At 33.7% G+C, this 17,323-nt stretch overlaps 3 protein-coding genes across 4 annotated transcripts in view; 2 read left to right on the forward strand and 1 right to left on the reverse strand.

Moving 5' to 3' along the window:
* LOC108366394 (uncharacterized) overlaps window positions 1-9,152 on the forward strand; it is a 43,163-nt gene extending 34,011 nt beyond the window's left edge. Inside the window, exon 9 of the mRNA XM_017620794.1 lies at window positions 7,982-9,152. Within this exon, the coding sequence (XP_017476283.1) occupies window positions 7,982-8,161 (180 nt within the window). The 3' untranslated portion in view covers window positions 8,162-9,152. The remainder of the gene's footprint in view (window positions 1-7,981) is intronic.
* Window positions 3,330-4,722, reverse strand: LOC108366393 (uncharacterized). Its single transcript, XM_017620793.1, has 2 exons — window positions 4,491-4,722; window positions 3,330-4,367 (listed from the first exon to the last, which is right to left on the reverse strand). The coding sequence occupies exons 1-2, from the start codon at window positions 4,585-4,587 to the stop codon at window positions 3,643-3,645; spliced, it is 822 nt and encodes a 273-aa protein (XP_017476282.1). The 5' UTR covers window positions 4,588-4,722; the 3' UTR covers window positions 3,330-3,642.
* A 2,522-nt stretch (window positions 9,153-11,674) lies between the features above and the next one.
* Window positions 11,675-15,457, forward strand: LOC108366396 (uncharacterized). 2 transcript variants are annotated; one of them, XM_017620796.1, is made up of 6 exons: window positions 11,675-12,009; window positions 13,150-13,496; window positions 13,669-13,812; window positions 14,808-15,008; window positions 15,077-15,243; window positions 15,301-15,457. In XM_017620796.1, exons 1-6 carry the CDS (start codon window positions 11,803-11,805, stop codon window positions 15,396-15,398), a joined length of 1,164 nt encoding a protein of 387 aa, XP_017476285.1. In that variant the 5' UTR covers window positions 11,675-11,802; the 3' UTR covers window positions 15,399-15,457. The 2 variants fall into 2 exon arrangements, with proteins under 2 accessions (XP_017476285.1, XP_017476286.1); XM_017620797.1 differs by having other exon boundaries at window positions 15,318-15,457.
* Window positions 15,458-17,323: the final 1,866 nt, after the last annotated feature.

Here is a 17,323-nt window from a genome sequence, read left to right on the forward strand (position 1 = left end):
ATGAAATTGTAAAAAATATTTAAACTTATATTTGTTCTGTTCTTGCTTGAAGTGGGTTCCTTCCATGGCCGGAGTTCATTATATGCAATTTCCTGGTGAAAATAAAGGAAAAATTTAAAATTTTTACTTTTGAATCTCGTGTTTAAGGCCAAGTGAATTTTTATTCAATAAAACCTTTAAAACGGACTTCAAAAATAATCTGTTTTCTTTTTCAAAACATGAAATAAATTAAACACCCATTTTTTAAAGAAATTTGAAAGGTCAAGGTAACTTACTTATCCAACAAGGTTTCCTGAATTTTTTTTCGGTATCTGTTATCGTTTTCGAGATATTAGATTTTATCACAAAAAAGTTTATTTTCAAAACTGTGAAGCAATATAAATAGTATATTTTAACTTAATATTTTTTTAAAAATACCTTTACAAACCTGCTTTCCTTGCTAGAGTCCATTTCATTGTGTCGTAGCTCCATAATTAATAGCATTTAAAAAGATTTCACAAAAAATTGAATTACGATATATTCAGCAACAGCCCTGATGAGATTAGTAGATAAAGTTTTGCATTCGCGTCCATTATTTTGAAATCATGTTTCTACATTTTTTGATGTCTTGTTATTCGTTTATTTTTTCATATTTTTCCTGCAGGGTATGCTCACATTATGCATACATACATACCTACATAAATACATTTGTTTGTATAATGTTTGTACCATACATACTAGGTATGTATATTACCTGTGTGCCCTTTGCTTTTGTTTAGCAATTCTTTAAACTAAAATCAGCTGACTTCATTTAATTTTCATCAAAACAAACATAAAGAATACCCAAATGGCCTCGGGCCATTTAAGATGCCTATTATCATCATTATTATTTTCTAATTTTTCATAAAAAAAAATATTTGCATTTGGTTGTGATCTCGATTTCGGGGATCGCTTACATTTTTAGTACACATTCTATTTCCTTACTTAAAATAATTGGGTACTTTCTTGCGGTGATAGCTGTAACGCCTCCTAAAATTATGTAAATATTGTGCAAAGAGGTTTGAACGGAATAAAGTCCCTCAATTTTCGAGATATTCGACTGAAATTTTGTAAGAGAATGTATTTTTGTAATGTATTAATCATTTGTCGGAACCGTCAAAAGCTCAGTACTACAACATATACTAGCTTCCGTACGAATGATTTTTCAGATATTGGAGTTTTTGTTATAACTCCTCCATTTATGAAGCTAGTAATATGAAATTTCGCGCTATTTTCACTAATTATCAACAGAAAACTTACATAGAAAATGGCAAAGATCTGGTCACTATAACCTATAGCCTCCATACAACTGATTGTTCAGTTATTGGGGTTTACTTTAAAACTCCTTCATTCGGATGGCTAAAACCGAGCAATTTCATGAGCTATTTTCTACAAAAATAATCACACAATGTCTACTGAGGAAATCGTCCAAATCGGTGCTGTATAATCTACATCTCCTATACCAATGATTGTTCAGATACGAGTTTTTGCGATATAACTTCTTTATGTAGGCAGCTGAAACCATTCAATTGTGTTACTGGTTTACATATCGATCATACACAGTAGCAGTGAAGTTGGAGTTTCAGTAACTTAGATTACTACACCGTGCGACATTACTTCTAACACGAGAAGAAATTGAAATACATATGCACATATCGAAGGCTCAGTAGAAGATCGACCTATTTCAGATGCCCTATCTGAGAAAACTTTTCAAGAACGCTATATTTCAGAATTCGCTTCAAAAATGGCCCTTATGAAGCTCTCTGTTCCGATGGCCAGTGCAAGTGCCCGGATCTGTTAATTTTCTGTTAGTAGATACTCTTAACTTTCCCCAACTGCTGAGAGCTATATTATTAGAGGGGTTGCATGCTAGGACTCAGTAGTGGTGGCAAACTTTCAATGGCACTGTCGATACTATCGATGGTTTTGGTTTTTTTTTCACTATCGAAAAAAATGTGCATTATATAGAGCTATGTTTCTTAAATAAAAGCAATTAGCTTTAGAAAGCAGAATACGTAAATATTCGTTTCGTTTTTTAAATCATACTTTCATTATTAAGGTAGGTCCGTAGGGGTAGGGGCGTATGCATAGTCAAAATTAAGTTGGTACTTGAAGTAAGTTGTAGCTTTTTGACATAACTTTTGATGGGTTATCTGTCAATAAATTTACAACTAACTTTAAGTACCAACTTAATTTTGACTACGAATACGGCCCAATTGTTTAAAAAAATTATCGCCCTCTATCGATAGTTTGCCACCACTAGGACTCGGTTTCCCAAGCTTTGTAGCCGAACCTTTTATCACTCACTCGTATAATGCCTTATTTCCCGAAACACCGCTAGGCTCTGGGTTCCAATAAAAATTGACAAGGCGCTGTCAAAGATATTTTGGGAATTGACTGTGCATGACAAAGGCGAGTTTTGAGTGAAAAAGCTCCATCTTGTTTACCAACTTTGCATAGGTCTAGTCCTTAGAAACATTGAAAAAATTTGTAAGTTTTTGAGATGAGATGGATATCTCGTCGCTGCTTGGAACGGTGTCTGATTCGCTGTTTCTTCTGAGATCGACTTCGAATTTACGGACAAATCTAAAGTAGTGACCGCCTGTTCGTCGCCCTTAGATTTAGATCACTCTTAGCTGCAGAGCATTGTAAATTTATTTCTATAATAGGAATTTATAGGGACGCACAGTGGAACATTTTCGGCTAATTTTGTTCATTTTAGAAAAAATTGTTTTCAGCATATGGACTTCTCTAGCATTTTTGAACTAAATATGTGAAAAATTATCTGTAGTGGAAAGGTCTCTAGCGCCCTAAAATTTTGAGTCCCGGTTAATTAGTTTTCCTGGTTAATTAAATTGAGAAATTTCTGATGCCGCATTAAAATTTTTCATGTATGTATATTGAGGCCTGAGTTAAAATCTATTAGCAATTTTCTTCGGCTTTATGATCAATAACAATCAAACGAATTGCAAATTTAGATAAGGCCACACTGATGTAAAATATTTATGTAGTTTGTAGTTAGTTTTATGTAGTCATAACTGCCTGGTTATCAGGTTACCTGGTTACGTGATTAAGTGCTGGCGTAGAATTTGTAAAAAAGGCATAAACAAACTCGCACAACACAAAACACAGAATCAGTGCACAGACTTTACCACTTTATTGGTAGATCTACCAACTTTTTAGCAATAATACAACAAAAATTATTTTAAAATGTGTTTTTTGCATTTATTGGAAAGTAAAATATAGAGTACAATTAATTATTTTTGATTCTTAAATTACAATAAAATTACAATAAAAGAAATAGTGCAGTACTGGATCAAACTCAAATTTAAACGATCACATGCCTCTGACTTATACTCTAATTACATACATATAAATAAATTATGTTGAATATATTATGGTAAAAATACTTAAACTTAAAATCTTTGGCTACTTTTAAATTTTTTAAGAAAATAAATGTAGTTTAGTATACATTTGTATGTATGTAGTACGCAACTATACTTTTGTATTAGAGTTAATATTGAAGCCTCATTTGTTGTGAAATACTGATGGAGAGTGATACTCCTTGGGCGGTTCGTTTTGGTATCGTCGACGTGTTTGGTTTGCCATTGGAATTACAAATTTTTACAAACGCGGTAATCGCTTGGCTACAGCCATACGCTTCTGGGCATCCGTGAATAGTGTACGCCTTGCTTTTTGTTTGAAAAACTTGGTGATCGGTTGCTGTGGTGTTGTGGGATAAGTGTTTATAAAGGAATTCATGCGAAATACTGGCGACCATGAAGCCAACTGTGTCTTAGATCCTATCACCGCTTCTTTCGTAGAGTTTCGATTTGGTTGATCCACAGAACTTCCAACTAGACGCTGTGCATACGTTGCAGTTTCAGGATATTCGTCAACAAAAGAATTCATCCGACGCAGTGTACCTTCTCCGGCTACCAGCTTCCTAGTTAGTTGTGGACGAGCTGGTATGACTTTAATGCGATTTAAAGCTTCACTAAATCGTACACGTTTAGCTGGCGGTGCTGAACATTTGCTAGGATAGGCGCCTATAAAACAGTTCATGCGAAATACAGGTGTCGTTGGATAAGTCTCGTCATCGCCGTCATAATCAATGGCGTCACGTTGGCGTTTGAGATTTTTACGGTTTGTTCCGGCACAGCTGCCGCTTAGGTTGTCATCTGATTTTATGGTGCCTTTGCTATCATAGCGTAAATAAAAAGTTATATGCGGATTTGGAAATAATTGAAGGTAGTTGCGGAGTTGACGGCCGCTAAAAACTTTTCCAGTCTCAGTGGTGAGCAGTAGCGATGATTTGTGGTGACGTGGTATCTCAAAGTGCAGCATGACTGAATTGAAAAAAAAGAGGAAATTTAATTTAGTTAGAAAAAGGTTTATGAAAAAAGTAAAAATGTGTATGATAAAGATGAAAGGTTTTATGTACATATATATGTATGTATGTATTTACTTACTCTTCTTGAGAATTTCATCACAGCTGTTGCCCATTTTATATCCAATTGTCCGACGATTTCCGTGATATGAAACTTTCAAATTTCTGCGCTGTGCCATTTTGATCGTTTTAACAAAGTTTATTTAATTAATAATGCTTTTATAAATTTTAATTTTTTATTTTGTTTGTGGTTTTGCTCTTCAAAGCGTTGAAAGGTCTGTTCTATTCAAGTGCTTGACTAATAATGATTCTCCATTCAAGCGCATTTGGTTTTATATGCGTAGATGTTTTAGGTAGTGAAGCGTGAAGAGGGTGCGTGACAGGATGTTAACACTCGTACGCACACACATACATATACGTATACACTAATTCATGCTGTTGTTTGGGATTACATACAAACATACATGTGTACATAGATTCATAAATTATCTCATTCATTTGTGACTCATAAAAAGGATACTTGACCAAAATAAAATAGCCAAGTTGTTAAAGGCGCTAAGCTTTTTCATTCATAAACAGGTTTTGTATTTTTTAGTGCATACTAATGGCATGTTCAATACATGCCTGCGTACATAGTACATATGTACATATTTTTGTACATGTTTTTCTAATCTTTTCGAAAACAACCTTTTTAACTGAACGCTTTCTGCTTTTAAAAGAAAACATAATTTTAGGTTCAGTGTCATTCCTTAGAGAACATGTAAACATCGTTAAAGCAATTATTTGCAAGTTATGTTTTATGATATTTTTATAAATCCGAAAGGAATTCCTAATCAGTTTGATTTTACACTTTTTCTTCTATAGTTTTCTTTTTTATTCGAATTTTAAAAACTATACGTTTTTCCTACGTCCTTTGGAATAATGGCTCGAAGTTAGGTAGGTAGCACGAGAAAGGCTAATTTTATTGATTTCGTCTTTCAATTGTAATTTCTTTTTATATTTCACTCTAAACTGCCAAGTTTTGTTTACCTATTTTGACATTCTAAAGTGCAAAATATACAACAAAATCATGTCATTTTTTGTTTTTGCTCTTCTCATATTACCTGTGGTCCTTATAATAACAACATCTGAATTTTGTATGGGACACGACTTTGTTTTGCTCTCTATACTATCCACGAAAATTTGAAAATTTTAAACAAATTTTAGCGTTCGCTTACAGGGTTTGAAAATATATGGGTTGTAGCTGAGCTCATAAAAATAAAAAAATTGTCAAGCCCTACTAGCGTCCCCTAAATTTATGTTTTAAGTTTTTGAGTTTTTGTGGATGTGTTTATTTCGTATGTACGTAGAACAAAATAAAGGAGTGCCCCATGATGTTGTTATTTTAAGGACCACCCTGCTGCACAACCTGTTTTCTTCTTCGTTGGCGCTATAACCGCTTAAGCGTTTTTGGACGAGTTCAACATTTCAACAGTCACTTATTTTAGCTAATTAATGCCAGAATAAGAAACACGAAGTGAGGCCAAAGAGAAAAGATAAGTTGTTGATGAAAAGAGAAGTCGCGTGAATCGGAGTTCATTAAACCATTCAAGTTCTTTGTTAGCCATGTTGCAAAAGTCACAAATAAAGCAAAATATTTATCCTGTTTCTTACCTTTTCATATTAAGACAATCACCTTTGATGAATACTAATAGCGGGGGGAAGGAAATGCTTAGGAGCGATCCTATAGAGACATATCCCAGAAGTATTTTTGAAAATCTCTATTATTCGATTATTTTGACAGGCTGCAAAAGAGTGGCAAACAGTTTTTCTTAGAATAAAGTGGTTAATCTCAGGGTTCCAGAGCACAATAAGACCTATTTGTAGTAATGAAAAAGCTGTCGATTTAGCTAAGGGTGATTCTCCGGTGAGAATATCCCTCGTCGCGATTGCAAAACGACAGCGGTGGCCTACACGAATAGAGTGAAAGGGTCAAGTACAGAAGGATCTCTCTGAACATGGTATGCGAAATTGGTGGGACTTCATAAAAGGAGAAAATCTGCTTGCGAAGATTTCTGTTCTCGGCCCAAAACGAAAAACGGTGTATTGTGAAATAAGAACAGGAAGAAGTATGTATATCGACTAGGCTTAAGGCTGGTATGCAGCTCTTAAGAAAACGGTCAAGAAAAAAATTGCCATTATTTCGTGTGTGTGTCCAAGGAATTTTTACAATTGATACTTCACCAGCCTGTTGCCTCGCTCTTTCCTCAAGAAATAATGGAATTGACATATATTTCTGTTGCAAGCATGGATTGCCTTGTGTTATTTTTCAAAAAAAAGTAGAAAACCGTTCTAAGGGTGTGTTGTATTTAAGGCACGCTTTTTAAATAATCGGCTACCGGTTAAGCCTAGCAATTTCTGTAGATTTGTGTGCCATATACATACGACAAAAACCATAAAAAAAAAAGTTTTTCATGGGAATTATATATGAACAAAACCATATGGAACGTCCCCACAGCGAACTTTCTAAGGGAACAAAGGTCAATGTCTCCTGAAGAACGTTTTAGAAGCTGAAGTCTCACGAACTTTCTGACAGAGAACAAATCCGGAACAGATCTTCTTTAAGCTCTCCGCGAAGAATGGAAGCGAGAACAAAGTTGTTTTTTCATAGCGTTTCATTAGTTTGAAATGTTTTAATATTAAAATTAATCAAAATAGAACTGAAAGATAATTATGCAAATTAAGTCAACGAAAGACTTACGACACGAACTTTTCTTGCTTAGAAAGTGAAATAATTTCCAGAAACTGGCAGATCACCCAAATAATGAACGATCTGGAACTTAGAATTAACAGTTATGGTTTTCACTGAAACGATTTCTCATCTCAACACGCAGCCGTCCCTCTCATTCTTAGCGTTAAATTCTCAAAACTTATGTTCTAGTTTTTTGCTCTAGCAGAACGTTTCCCAGACTTTTGTTCTTATGTGATCCTCCTACTTTCATTCTCATTGAAAACGTTCCCGAAACTTTCGTTCTTATTCTGTTCTTCTTGAGAACGTTCCCGAGAGTTTTATTCGCATTGTTTGACGTTACCTTTTGTGCTCATGCAGAGCTAAACCAATACCGGAACGTGTTCTCGGTTCCTGAAAAAAATTCAAAGTACTGCAAAAGAATGCACTCCAATGGCTAAAATCAGTCTTAGTCAGGACTAACAAAAAATTATTGCAATCACTTGGGACTTCAATCAAGTGAAAAATTTAGTTAAAAATGGCTGCATTATTTAACACCTCTGATGGTTACTAGGCCAGAAAATAACAAAAACAAAATATTGAAAATGTTTCTTTAAGGAGGTAAGGAGCAAATTAATTTTTTTTAGCTCTTTGCACTAGCTCCGCTCCAGCTAAAATCCTTTGCTCCTTAGCTCCTTGCTCCTTTGCTAATATTTTTGTTAATATTTATTTTTACCTGGTATTCGAGTATTTTATTATTTTTATAGCAAGAAAATATTAATAAATTTTTAAACAATTTTTACTTAAGCAAACCAAATGTTGATGTATGTAATATGAAATAAATTTTTCTTCCATCTCGCCCACAGCAAGAGGAGTACTCTGGCGCGCCAGTTCAATGTCTCATTCCGGGCACAAATCAATGGGCACTACTAGGTGTCTCATCGTGGCGTATTGCCTGTGGACCAAGTGGTGTGGAACGACCAAGAATGTATGATAAAATCACTTCGAATGCGGCGTGGATACGGGAAATTTTAATTGCCGCGTAAAGATGCACAATAATGGCGGTACCTGTTCCAGCAGTGCACTTTAAATTAATACGCACAAGAAAAAAAAAAGAATAAATGCGAATACATATTTACTATGTGTAGTTTAAGGTAAAATGAAGCTAAATGTCTTGAGAAACAGTTTATATTCACAAAAGTTGTTACTTAAATAACTGTTAATAATTTTATATATATTTTATAGAATGTTCACTTAAATAATAAGTTGTAGAGGTAAAATTAATTATGTAGTTGTATGCATGTATGTACGTATGTTTATGTAGTGAAAATTTTTCATTAATATTCAGTAAATTGATTTTTTTTCTAACGATTATAAATAATTAAATTAATTTTCTTTGCAATATTTTTTGTTGTTGTATGCATGTGTATGTGAAATGTTGTAAATGCTTTTTGTACAATTATGTATTGGAAGATGCAATGCAATGCATTTAAATCAATATATGTATGTATGTTCATAGGTACATACATATATAAAAATGGTGTATTCCTGCTTTTTTATTTTAGGTTATGTACGTATATATGTGTACGTGTATGTAGTGCATAATAATATATTTAACGCATTAATTTATAAAAAATCATTTTATGTATGTATCTATTAAGTGATAACGATTTTGTATTTACATACATACTTATTTGCATGGTCATTTTCCACTTTTGTAAATTTATCTTATCGATAGCAAGTCTGTATATAATACATATGTATGCAATGCAGAAGCAAGCATGCATATGTATGTAAATGCATATCCAGTGGGAAAAGTAGTAATGCATTCTATTACTGATTAATTTGTAATCAGCATTTTAATGTTTACAAAAAGCCCCAAAAATTCATATTAAATCGTATACATTCTTCGATTACTAGGTAATGCAAATGCAACGTTCCACTTTTCTTAGGATATCGCCGTGGGAAAGAAATGAATTTTCGAATGTGAAAACGGCTGTTTTACAGATTATTATTTTTTGTTTACCATACATTACATTTTCCCCACTGGGTACATACATACATACATATTTACATACGTGTATTAATATATGTAAAATATTTAGTATATCAATATAGTTTTTGTAAAAAGTAAAATTGTTATATCGAGTACTTTTAACAATAAAAATTAATTAACAATAATTGTATATTGCTTTGACTTGAACATTCTAGGTTTAACGCGTTTTTTTGTTAATCCCGGGATTCCGGCCTTTTTAAGGTCCGAAAAAAAATCTCGGGATTCTTGGCAAATAATCCCGGGATCTTCGGGATTTGTAATTTGCACGGATGGCAATAATAGAAACTCTTTCTTCTGACCAGTATTGGCTATATTTCTTTTTTTATTTAATAATTAATGTTTTTGTATAAATGTCTAGCTCATTATACATATAACACCGCGCGATAGTTTTACATTTTAAACACAAATATCAATATATTCGAGAATCCATGGGCCAAATATAGTAAAATTGNAAAAATTAAAAATTATCAAAAAATATCATAATTGTATGCATGTCTGCCTGTCTAAAAAGAGGCCCAGGCGGTAATTAGTTATTTCCCACGAGGTCTCATCGTACGCAGAGATAAATAGTGCATACGAACTAAACACTTTGAAGTCTCTAAGTTATCCGTATGCGTTAATATCATGAAGCAGATATTCACACAAAACAAATTTAAACACTAAAACTTGATTTTGAATATTTTTTTTCGAATTTTTATTGGTAATCAAACAACCGTCAAGGTTAACTCCAAATGTTCAATGTGGACGATTGTGTTTTCCAAAAAGCTCTTTTTCATTTAACAAGTTAAACGGGGCCAATTTGAACGTAGTATAAACGACGATATGTAAGTATAATTTTGATCACTTTCCTCATGCGTTCTGAACCCTAGTCATCAACCCCATTTTCGAAATTATGTAGGCGGTATAATTTTAAAGTCCATCATATTCCACATCTTTGAATGTACAGATAAAATCTTCTGCTTTCAAAAAAATATTTTTTCTAGTGATCAGGTAGCATGAATTTGGTGAAATGTCATAATTTTATTAAAAGTCAAATGGTTAACAACAACAACGAATGTCATTAAATGGAACTACCTTCTTTTTTGTATCATGGTTCTACCTTGCTATGTTTTTATCATGGTTTTTAGTTTTTCAGTCTGGCGTCAGTAATTCAAAAATGATTTAAAAAATTCAAAAATTGCTTAGAGAAGAAGTATGGGAATTAAATTAAAGAGGAAATCCTGTAGAATTTAAACAGGTTCCAGTTTTTGGTGCAGAAGGACTGGTAAGTATTGAAAATGTCCTTTTAAAATTTTATCCTTGAAATTTCGAAATATTTGTTTTTGAAAAAATTATATGTTAAGGACTTATATGAAATCGATAACATTCTCGAATTTCGTCCTTCTAACTTTATCAGATTAAAAAATTACCTTTTCGTAATCCAAAAAATTGTAATTATTTTTCAGGTCCAAAGAAATTTCTTCTTGCATTTGGTACCCATATTTTTATTCCACATCGAATTGAATTTTTTAAATAATTTTTGGAATTAACCATATCTTTGAAATTACAGAGTCCTTTAAAATAAATCCCGGCGTCAGAGAGAAAAAATAAACACGCCACTTTAAATAAAAAAGTAGGTTTCAAACCAATTTATTTATTTTATATTAGCAGAGTTTCTCAAACAATATAGACGCAATTTTTCGATTTAAGTTGTGAAAGTAATGAATATCTAAATCCCGGGATGCCGGGATTGTGATAACGACATCCTGAAAATCCCAGGATCGGAAAAAGCTGAAAAATTAACCCAAAAACTCGTTGGGCACTATGTAGGCTTTAACAACAACAACGTTTCATTAAAATTGCTACCTAAAAGTAGGCTACGTTTAGTAAAGTTTCCCTTAAAGCTGAAGTTAGTCAAGAACGTAAACCGACCGGTACGTAAACCCAAGTCAGCTGACACGATCTGTCTTACCAGAGCGCCATTTAAATGAAAACTCAACACCGCAGAATTTTCCTGTAGTAGTAGCCCGTAGCGCAGAAATCTGAGGAATTTATATTTTTCCGTGTCAGCTGATTTCTTCCTTCTTTAGATGGTTGCCACTTCGTCAGTTTTGCAGATGGTAAAAAAGGTATAAGTTCCTATTCAAAATATGTTTAAAATATTTGAAATTTACTATTGAATAAGGTTTTTTGTTGAAAACTAAGTAGTTTATATTTAGCTACAATCTATTATAGCACGAAAAACTGTAGTTGAAAAGGTAGGTTTATGAAAACGCTTTGGTGAGTGGCAACACTGTAGTAAGCAACACCGAGGGCTCTAGTAATCGACAAAATTCTGCGTATACAGACTGGGTTTAAGTATACGTTCTGCGTTCTTGACTAATTTTAGCTTAAGTTTTTGTGTTTCTAATAAGATAACTTTCATATGGCAGCACAACTAATATTTACTCGTTGTATAAATGTCAGTGCAAGATAACGAGTACAGAAGCAATTGTCAAAAATAGAAAAAACGGGACTTGTAATTTTTTAAGACTCGATAGATTAATTAGCACAAAAAACCAATCCAAAAAAATGTAAAACGAGAAATATAAAACCAGTAAGTAACACAAAGTAATTTGCTGATATTTGAAAAAAAAGAAAGCAGCAACGACCATGACGTCCATACTGGATATGAAGCCAGGTCCGCCCGATTATTGGGCGGACGTTTATAACTTCTTTTTGCCGCTGAAGTACTTCATTATAAATGAACGTTTCGATGCGCTGATGAAGCATGTGGATTTGAACTATTTGCTCAATGCATTGTTCTGGATATTTCTCTTTTTTGCCGGAGGTTTCATTGGATTCTATAAAATATTTGAGGTAAGCGAAAAATTCATCGGGGAAAATGTGCATGTGTGCACACATCCAAACATACAAATGCATGCAAGTGTTGCTACTAAAAATAGCATGCGAGTTTTTTTTGTTTGCAGGACTGCAGGCGTCAGCTGTTTGCTCTATTGTTTTGACAATTGTGGTAGCAGTGCAGTCGGCAAAATCAGCTGTTGTTTACGTTTAGTACAAGGCTGCCAGATCAGAGTTCAAAATGGCTCCTCGACGAGTATGGTCGTGCTGACCTGTCGAGTACTTTTAAAGCAAATATTGGATTAAAATATAAGCAAATAATGAAGTCTTTTCACATGTGACTTGTCGTGTTATACATAGTAATATGTAATAAATATAAAATTCTGAATCGTTCCAAATTAAAATAAAAGATATCTGATAATACTTAAACTTTAAATATAATGTTAATAAATTAATTTAAATAAAACATACATATGAAGTGCTTCAAGTGAAATATTAACCATAATGTTAAATTCGTTAAACAAAGAAGATGCAAAGCTAAATAAAGTACCGTTTGCACGGTATGGACATAACTGTTGGAAAAATAACTAAAAACTGCTATAGAACTGATGAAGTACAGTTTGCATGAAAATGATTAAAGTATAAAATTAAATTTTAACAAACATCTGACGCATAATTATAAAATTATACATTTTGAGATATAACCTGGCGATACGTGGACTTATTTCCCTGCCATTAAATACATACAGATTAATACAATCTAATATATAATTAATAAAAAATTTAAGACGTTAGACCAGCAGAAACTTTGCACGTGGTTCTGGCCCTCAGCGGTATTACCATACGTGTATTAGTGGAGCAACGTTGGACACACCTGAAGATTTATCATACCCTTGGAATATAGCATACTAAGAGGAATAACCTGGCGGTGGTTTACAATTAAACCGGCCAACCTACCCAAATCCCAAAAAAAAAAAAAAAAGGCTGCCAGATTGTGATGAATGTGTTTTATAAAAAAACGAAACGCAAACCTTTAAAAAATCTATTAAAACAAGTGTTTATAAGCAACTGAATTAATTATAGTGAAGTACTTATGACACATTTTATATTGATATTGTACAAACTTCCCAATATTTATAGCACATTTTTTCTTTCCAGGTTTTCTTAAAAACGTCCAACATAAAGTTTTACAAACGCAAACAATTTGCTCGCTCCGTTTGGAATATTTCTTTCTATGCCGCTTGTACACTTTTCCTTTATTTCTACAATGAATTGATGTTGTTGCCACAGCTGTCTAAAAATCAAGGACGTTATTCTTTGTTTTATTCCTCGGAGAATATGATTTTCTACAAATCGCAACAATGTGAAAAATTTCAATTCTATTCGCTATTTATAATAACATTTTATTTACATAATGCCATATTGGATTTTAAGGAATCCGATTATCTAGAGGCTTGCTCAAGGACGCTCTATTTACTTGCACTGGTGGCCATTGATGTATACAAGTAAGTGCGTTCTTAGACACGCAGAAGGGAAGTGCAAACTGAATATGATCAGCTATTAGTTAAGAATTGATAATGCTATACAAAAATTCCAAAAATTTTGATCGACCATTTTGCACTGATCTGTCCACTTTATTTTGTAATTTCATAATTAATGATTTTCGCTTTCTTTCAGATATGAAAACTATTTTGTCGGCCTGAATCTCAGCTTAGGCGTCTACAATATACTTACAGAGACTCTCTTTTTATTAGCTTTAATCAATTCGAATGGTAGCCGGTTGTTGTTCCAAGTCTTTTTGGGTCTACGCATAGCCTCTTGGTAAGTATAACATATTTTTTCGCACTCTTGAGCAATATTATGAAACGTCTTCATGGTCGTTAAAAGAACAGAACCAATTCCACTCCCCTCACATTAAGCTACTTGCCTGTGTAGATTTAAATGAAGAGTCTGGGGTTTTAAAATACATAATTGGAGAATGGATTTCTGATATTAAATCCATCTTAGACTCAACTGTCTTTGATAACATACATTTTGTTGTTGTTGTTGTTGTTGTTGTTGTTGTTGTTGTTGTTGTTGTTGTTGTTGTTGTTGTAACAGCATACAAATTCCCCAAAGAGATTTTGGGGAGTGTTGCTGGAGTGACAGTCCTTGGCCAGATATAAATCTGGGTGTTCCGGTTACGTAGACCCGACTGTCGTGGGAACGACATACATTTTGTTGTTGTTGTTGTTGTTGTAGCGGCTACAACAACCCCGCCCAGATCGGTTGGTATCTCAGTCGTTGTCGTCAAGTTCCACTAACGGCAACCCTAGGAAGCGTGCAGCTTCTGTGGGATCTGTCCACAGGGACAGGGCCGTTAGGGTTGTCGGGTTTTCCGGGCATGCGAAGAGATGGTTCGAGTCATGTGGGGTCTCTCCGCATGCCGGACATTCGTTCGGCACATCCTCATTCAGCCTACTCAAGTAGGAGTTTAACCTGCTGCAGTAGCCGGAGCGAAGTTGAGCAAGTGTAGTGCGTGTCTCCCGAGGCAGATGAAGCTCTGTCTCGTCAATGTCCGGGGCATACCACCCCCGGACATACATTTTGTCTTATGTTTCGCTTATTAAAATGCAATGTTGGATTTTAAAGTGAGAAATAATAAGAGAGTTTACAGTCACCGAAAACCCTTCTGAATTATCAGAAAGAAGTTTTTTTTTTATAAAAATTGTTGAATACAAGCCCTCCATATGTAGATATGGAAAGTAAATGCTATCAATACTTTATAGATTGTAAACACTTATTTCAATAATAAACAATTCTGCTCTTATTTATAGGTCACACGTATTCATCAGCTTGCTACCATTCAAATATTTAGTTCCTACGTTATTTGCCAAAAATTTTAAAATTATATTAAATGTTGCAATTTGGTTATGGTATGGGCTATCAATATGGAATTCACCAGTGTTGCAGTATTTTTATCATCAAATATACCACTCATCGCCCGTGGATTGTTCAGGAGAAGGGTCAGCTGCAAAGTAAGATTTAAATCTAACACAAAAGAGAAAATTCCAAAAAAATATATTTGTTATTTAATACTTCGCAGATGCATCTTGCTGAAGGATTCGAGCGAACATCGCCACTTTAAAACACTCAAAAAGGCTTATATGGAAGTAAAACTAGCACAAGAGAAACTAAAAATTAGCACGTTAGCCAATTCGTCTGCTTCGGAGAGTTCCTGTACATCGGCCAAAGCCTTCCAAGCAATTAAATGTAAGTGAAGTATTGAGTAAAAAATTTAAAAAAAGATTGATTTTTCTAACATTGCAGGCATAATGACTTTAAAGCGAAAATTGAAACGTATACGCGAAGGTCGTGGTTCGGAAATGGAAATGGAGAATGACACCGAAGACATGGCTAATGAATAGATGTGAAAACTATCTATTGAACTAACGTGTGCTTCTTGTCGTGTTATTTGCAAAACTGTGCAATCTCTGCGATTTTTGGCCTTGAATGTCGTTGACGTCCAACCCAAGAAGACTTTATTTCGTGGGCTGAGTCGAAGATCGCACTATCTCGGCTGTCGGTTAGAAAAGGCCTTTATTTCAAAATTTGGCTGAAAGACACCCTATGTCAAAATTTGATTCAAAAACACCCTATTTCAGCGGCAGCTTCGAAAACGCCCTCTCAATAGAAGTTGAACACACCGCCAACTGGATGGGGCGTTTTTGAACCGGAAGCCGAGATAGGGCGATCTTTTACTCAGCCACCGATTTATGATTATTATACAAATCAAACTCCAATATTTTACTTTTTAAACTGTCAACACACTCAGCTCTCTATCTTCCACTTAACTTCACACTAGTCCATTATTTTATATTAGATATGTATTTTTGTATTTTCAATCCATGTAAGCAATTTGTTTGATCTTTAAAATAATCCTTGAAAAGACATTTTTTTGCGATGCGTATTTAATTAAGTAAGTCATCGCACTTTGTTAGTTTTACCGCTCTTTATATTTACTTATATTTTACAACTATTGTGGTTAACAAAAATAATAATGTTGGAATTGTAATAAAACATACAAACACGTTACATACATATATTTATTATAACAATAAAAGTAAAAAAAAAATGTTTGGCTGTTGCATATAAAATATTATTTCTTTCATTAGTTCTGAGGTGATTTACGCTCAAAATAATTTTAAACATCAACAAAAATAACCGCTGTATTTGAGCCCTTTCATTTGATACCACATTTATTAAAATCGATTAAGATTTTCATAATTTGCGGTGAAAAATATTTGGCTCGATCACCCTAGCACGCAAAGTGATTTCAAATTTTGGTAAAATTCTCAATTTCCACCAGGTGCGCAGAAGTGTCCAGTACGAAGCTACCGGAAGCAAAACTGTTTTCGTTGCATATCTCACAGGCGCCAGATACAGGGTGCTCCGGGAGGCGCAGACGGGAAACTGCAGGGTGCCACGGGAACTGCAAGGACGTAAAATTTGCTTTTTACGCCTGTGGGGTATGCAACACTTGACAGATTTTTCATCGCAGCAGCTGCATACTAGGTACTTCTGCGGGCCTGGTGGAAATCGTGAACCTGACAAAATCGCACAACGCGGCTTCTCACTAGGTTGGTCGACCTAATTTTTTTCTTGCAAATCTTACCCGATTTCAATGAATGGCGTATTCAAATGCAGTGCAGGCCATGACGAATTAATTAATATAACTTCAATTAAATAATAAAATTTTTCTCTCGTATTTTTATACTCACCAAATCATTAATTTCCAAAGCCAACGCAAATTACAGCATTTTATTTGTGTTTTAAAATTCATTGTTTATTTCGTTTTCCATACTTATTTCACTTAACTTTCAATTTGTTACAACTTAATTGTTAATTTGTGTTTGTTGTTGTTTTCTTTTGCAGTTGCATTTTTTAAATATCCATCATCACCACACACGTTTCCCTCCCCAGTAATTACAGTAGTTCATTTTATATGCACTTATTTCTCCGCTTTCCTTTCGATTCATTCTTAGACCAACAACTACATAAGTTTATGTATATCAATTTTGCTTCGATTTCTTAACCATTTTTGTTTACCAGAAATTTTGTTCAGTTAAATTTATGTAGTTACTTTTTTGTGTTATTTGAATTTTTGCTGAAACATTTTAATTGTAACTGGTGTAAACTTAGTATAAATCTTATTTAAAACTTAAATGCGCTAAGTATAAACTTAAGTACTTGTTTATGCTTTTTTAATTTAATATTTTCTATTTTTTTCATTTTCTTATTAAATTGTTTTGCTACACATAATTTTTTACTACTTTCTTGTTTAGTTAGTTTT

This window comes from Rhagoletis zephyria, unplaced genomic scaffold, assembly GCF_001687245.7.
Source record: "Rhagoletis zephyria isolate East Lansing unplaced genomic scaffold, Rhagoletis_zephyria_1.1 Rzeph_scaffold_02256, whole genome shotgun sequence".
Lineage (NCBI taxonomy): Eukaryota > Metazoa > Arthropoda > Insecta > Diptera > Tephritidae > Rhagoletis > Rhagoletis zephyria.

Coding starts and splice junctions, on each gene's coding strand:
- LOC108366393 (XM_017620793.1), bottom strand. CDS start 4,587: ATGGCACAGCGCAGAAATTTGAAAGTTTCATATCACGGAAATCGTCGG. Junction 4,368..4,490: donor TGATGAAATTCTCAAGAAGA/GTAAGTAAATAC, acceptor TTTTCAATTCAG/TCATGCTGCACTTTGAGATA.
- LOC108366396 (XM_017620796.1), top strand. CDS start 11,803: ATGACGTCCATACTGGATATGAAGCCAGGTCCGCCCGATTATTGGGCG. Junction 13,813..14,807: donor GGTCTACGCATAGCCTCTTG/GTAAGTATAACA, acceptor TCTTATTTATAG/GTCACACGTATTCATCAGCT. Junction 15,009..15,076: donor GGAGAAGGGTCAGCTGCAAA/GTAAGATTTAAA, acceptor AATACTTCGCAG/ATGCATCTTGCTGAAGGATT.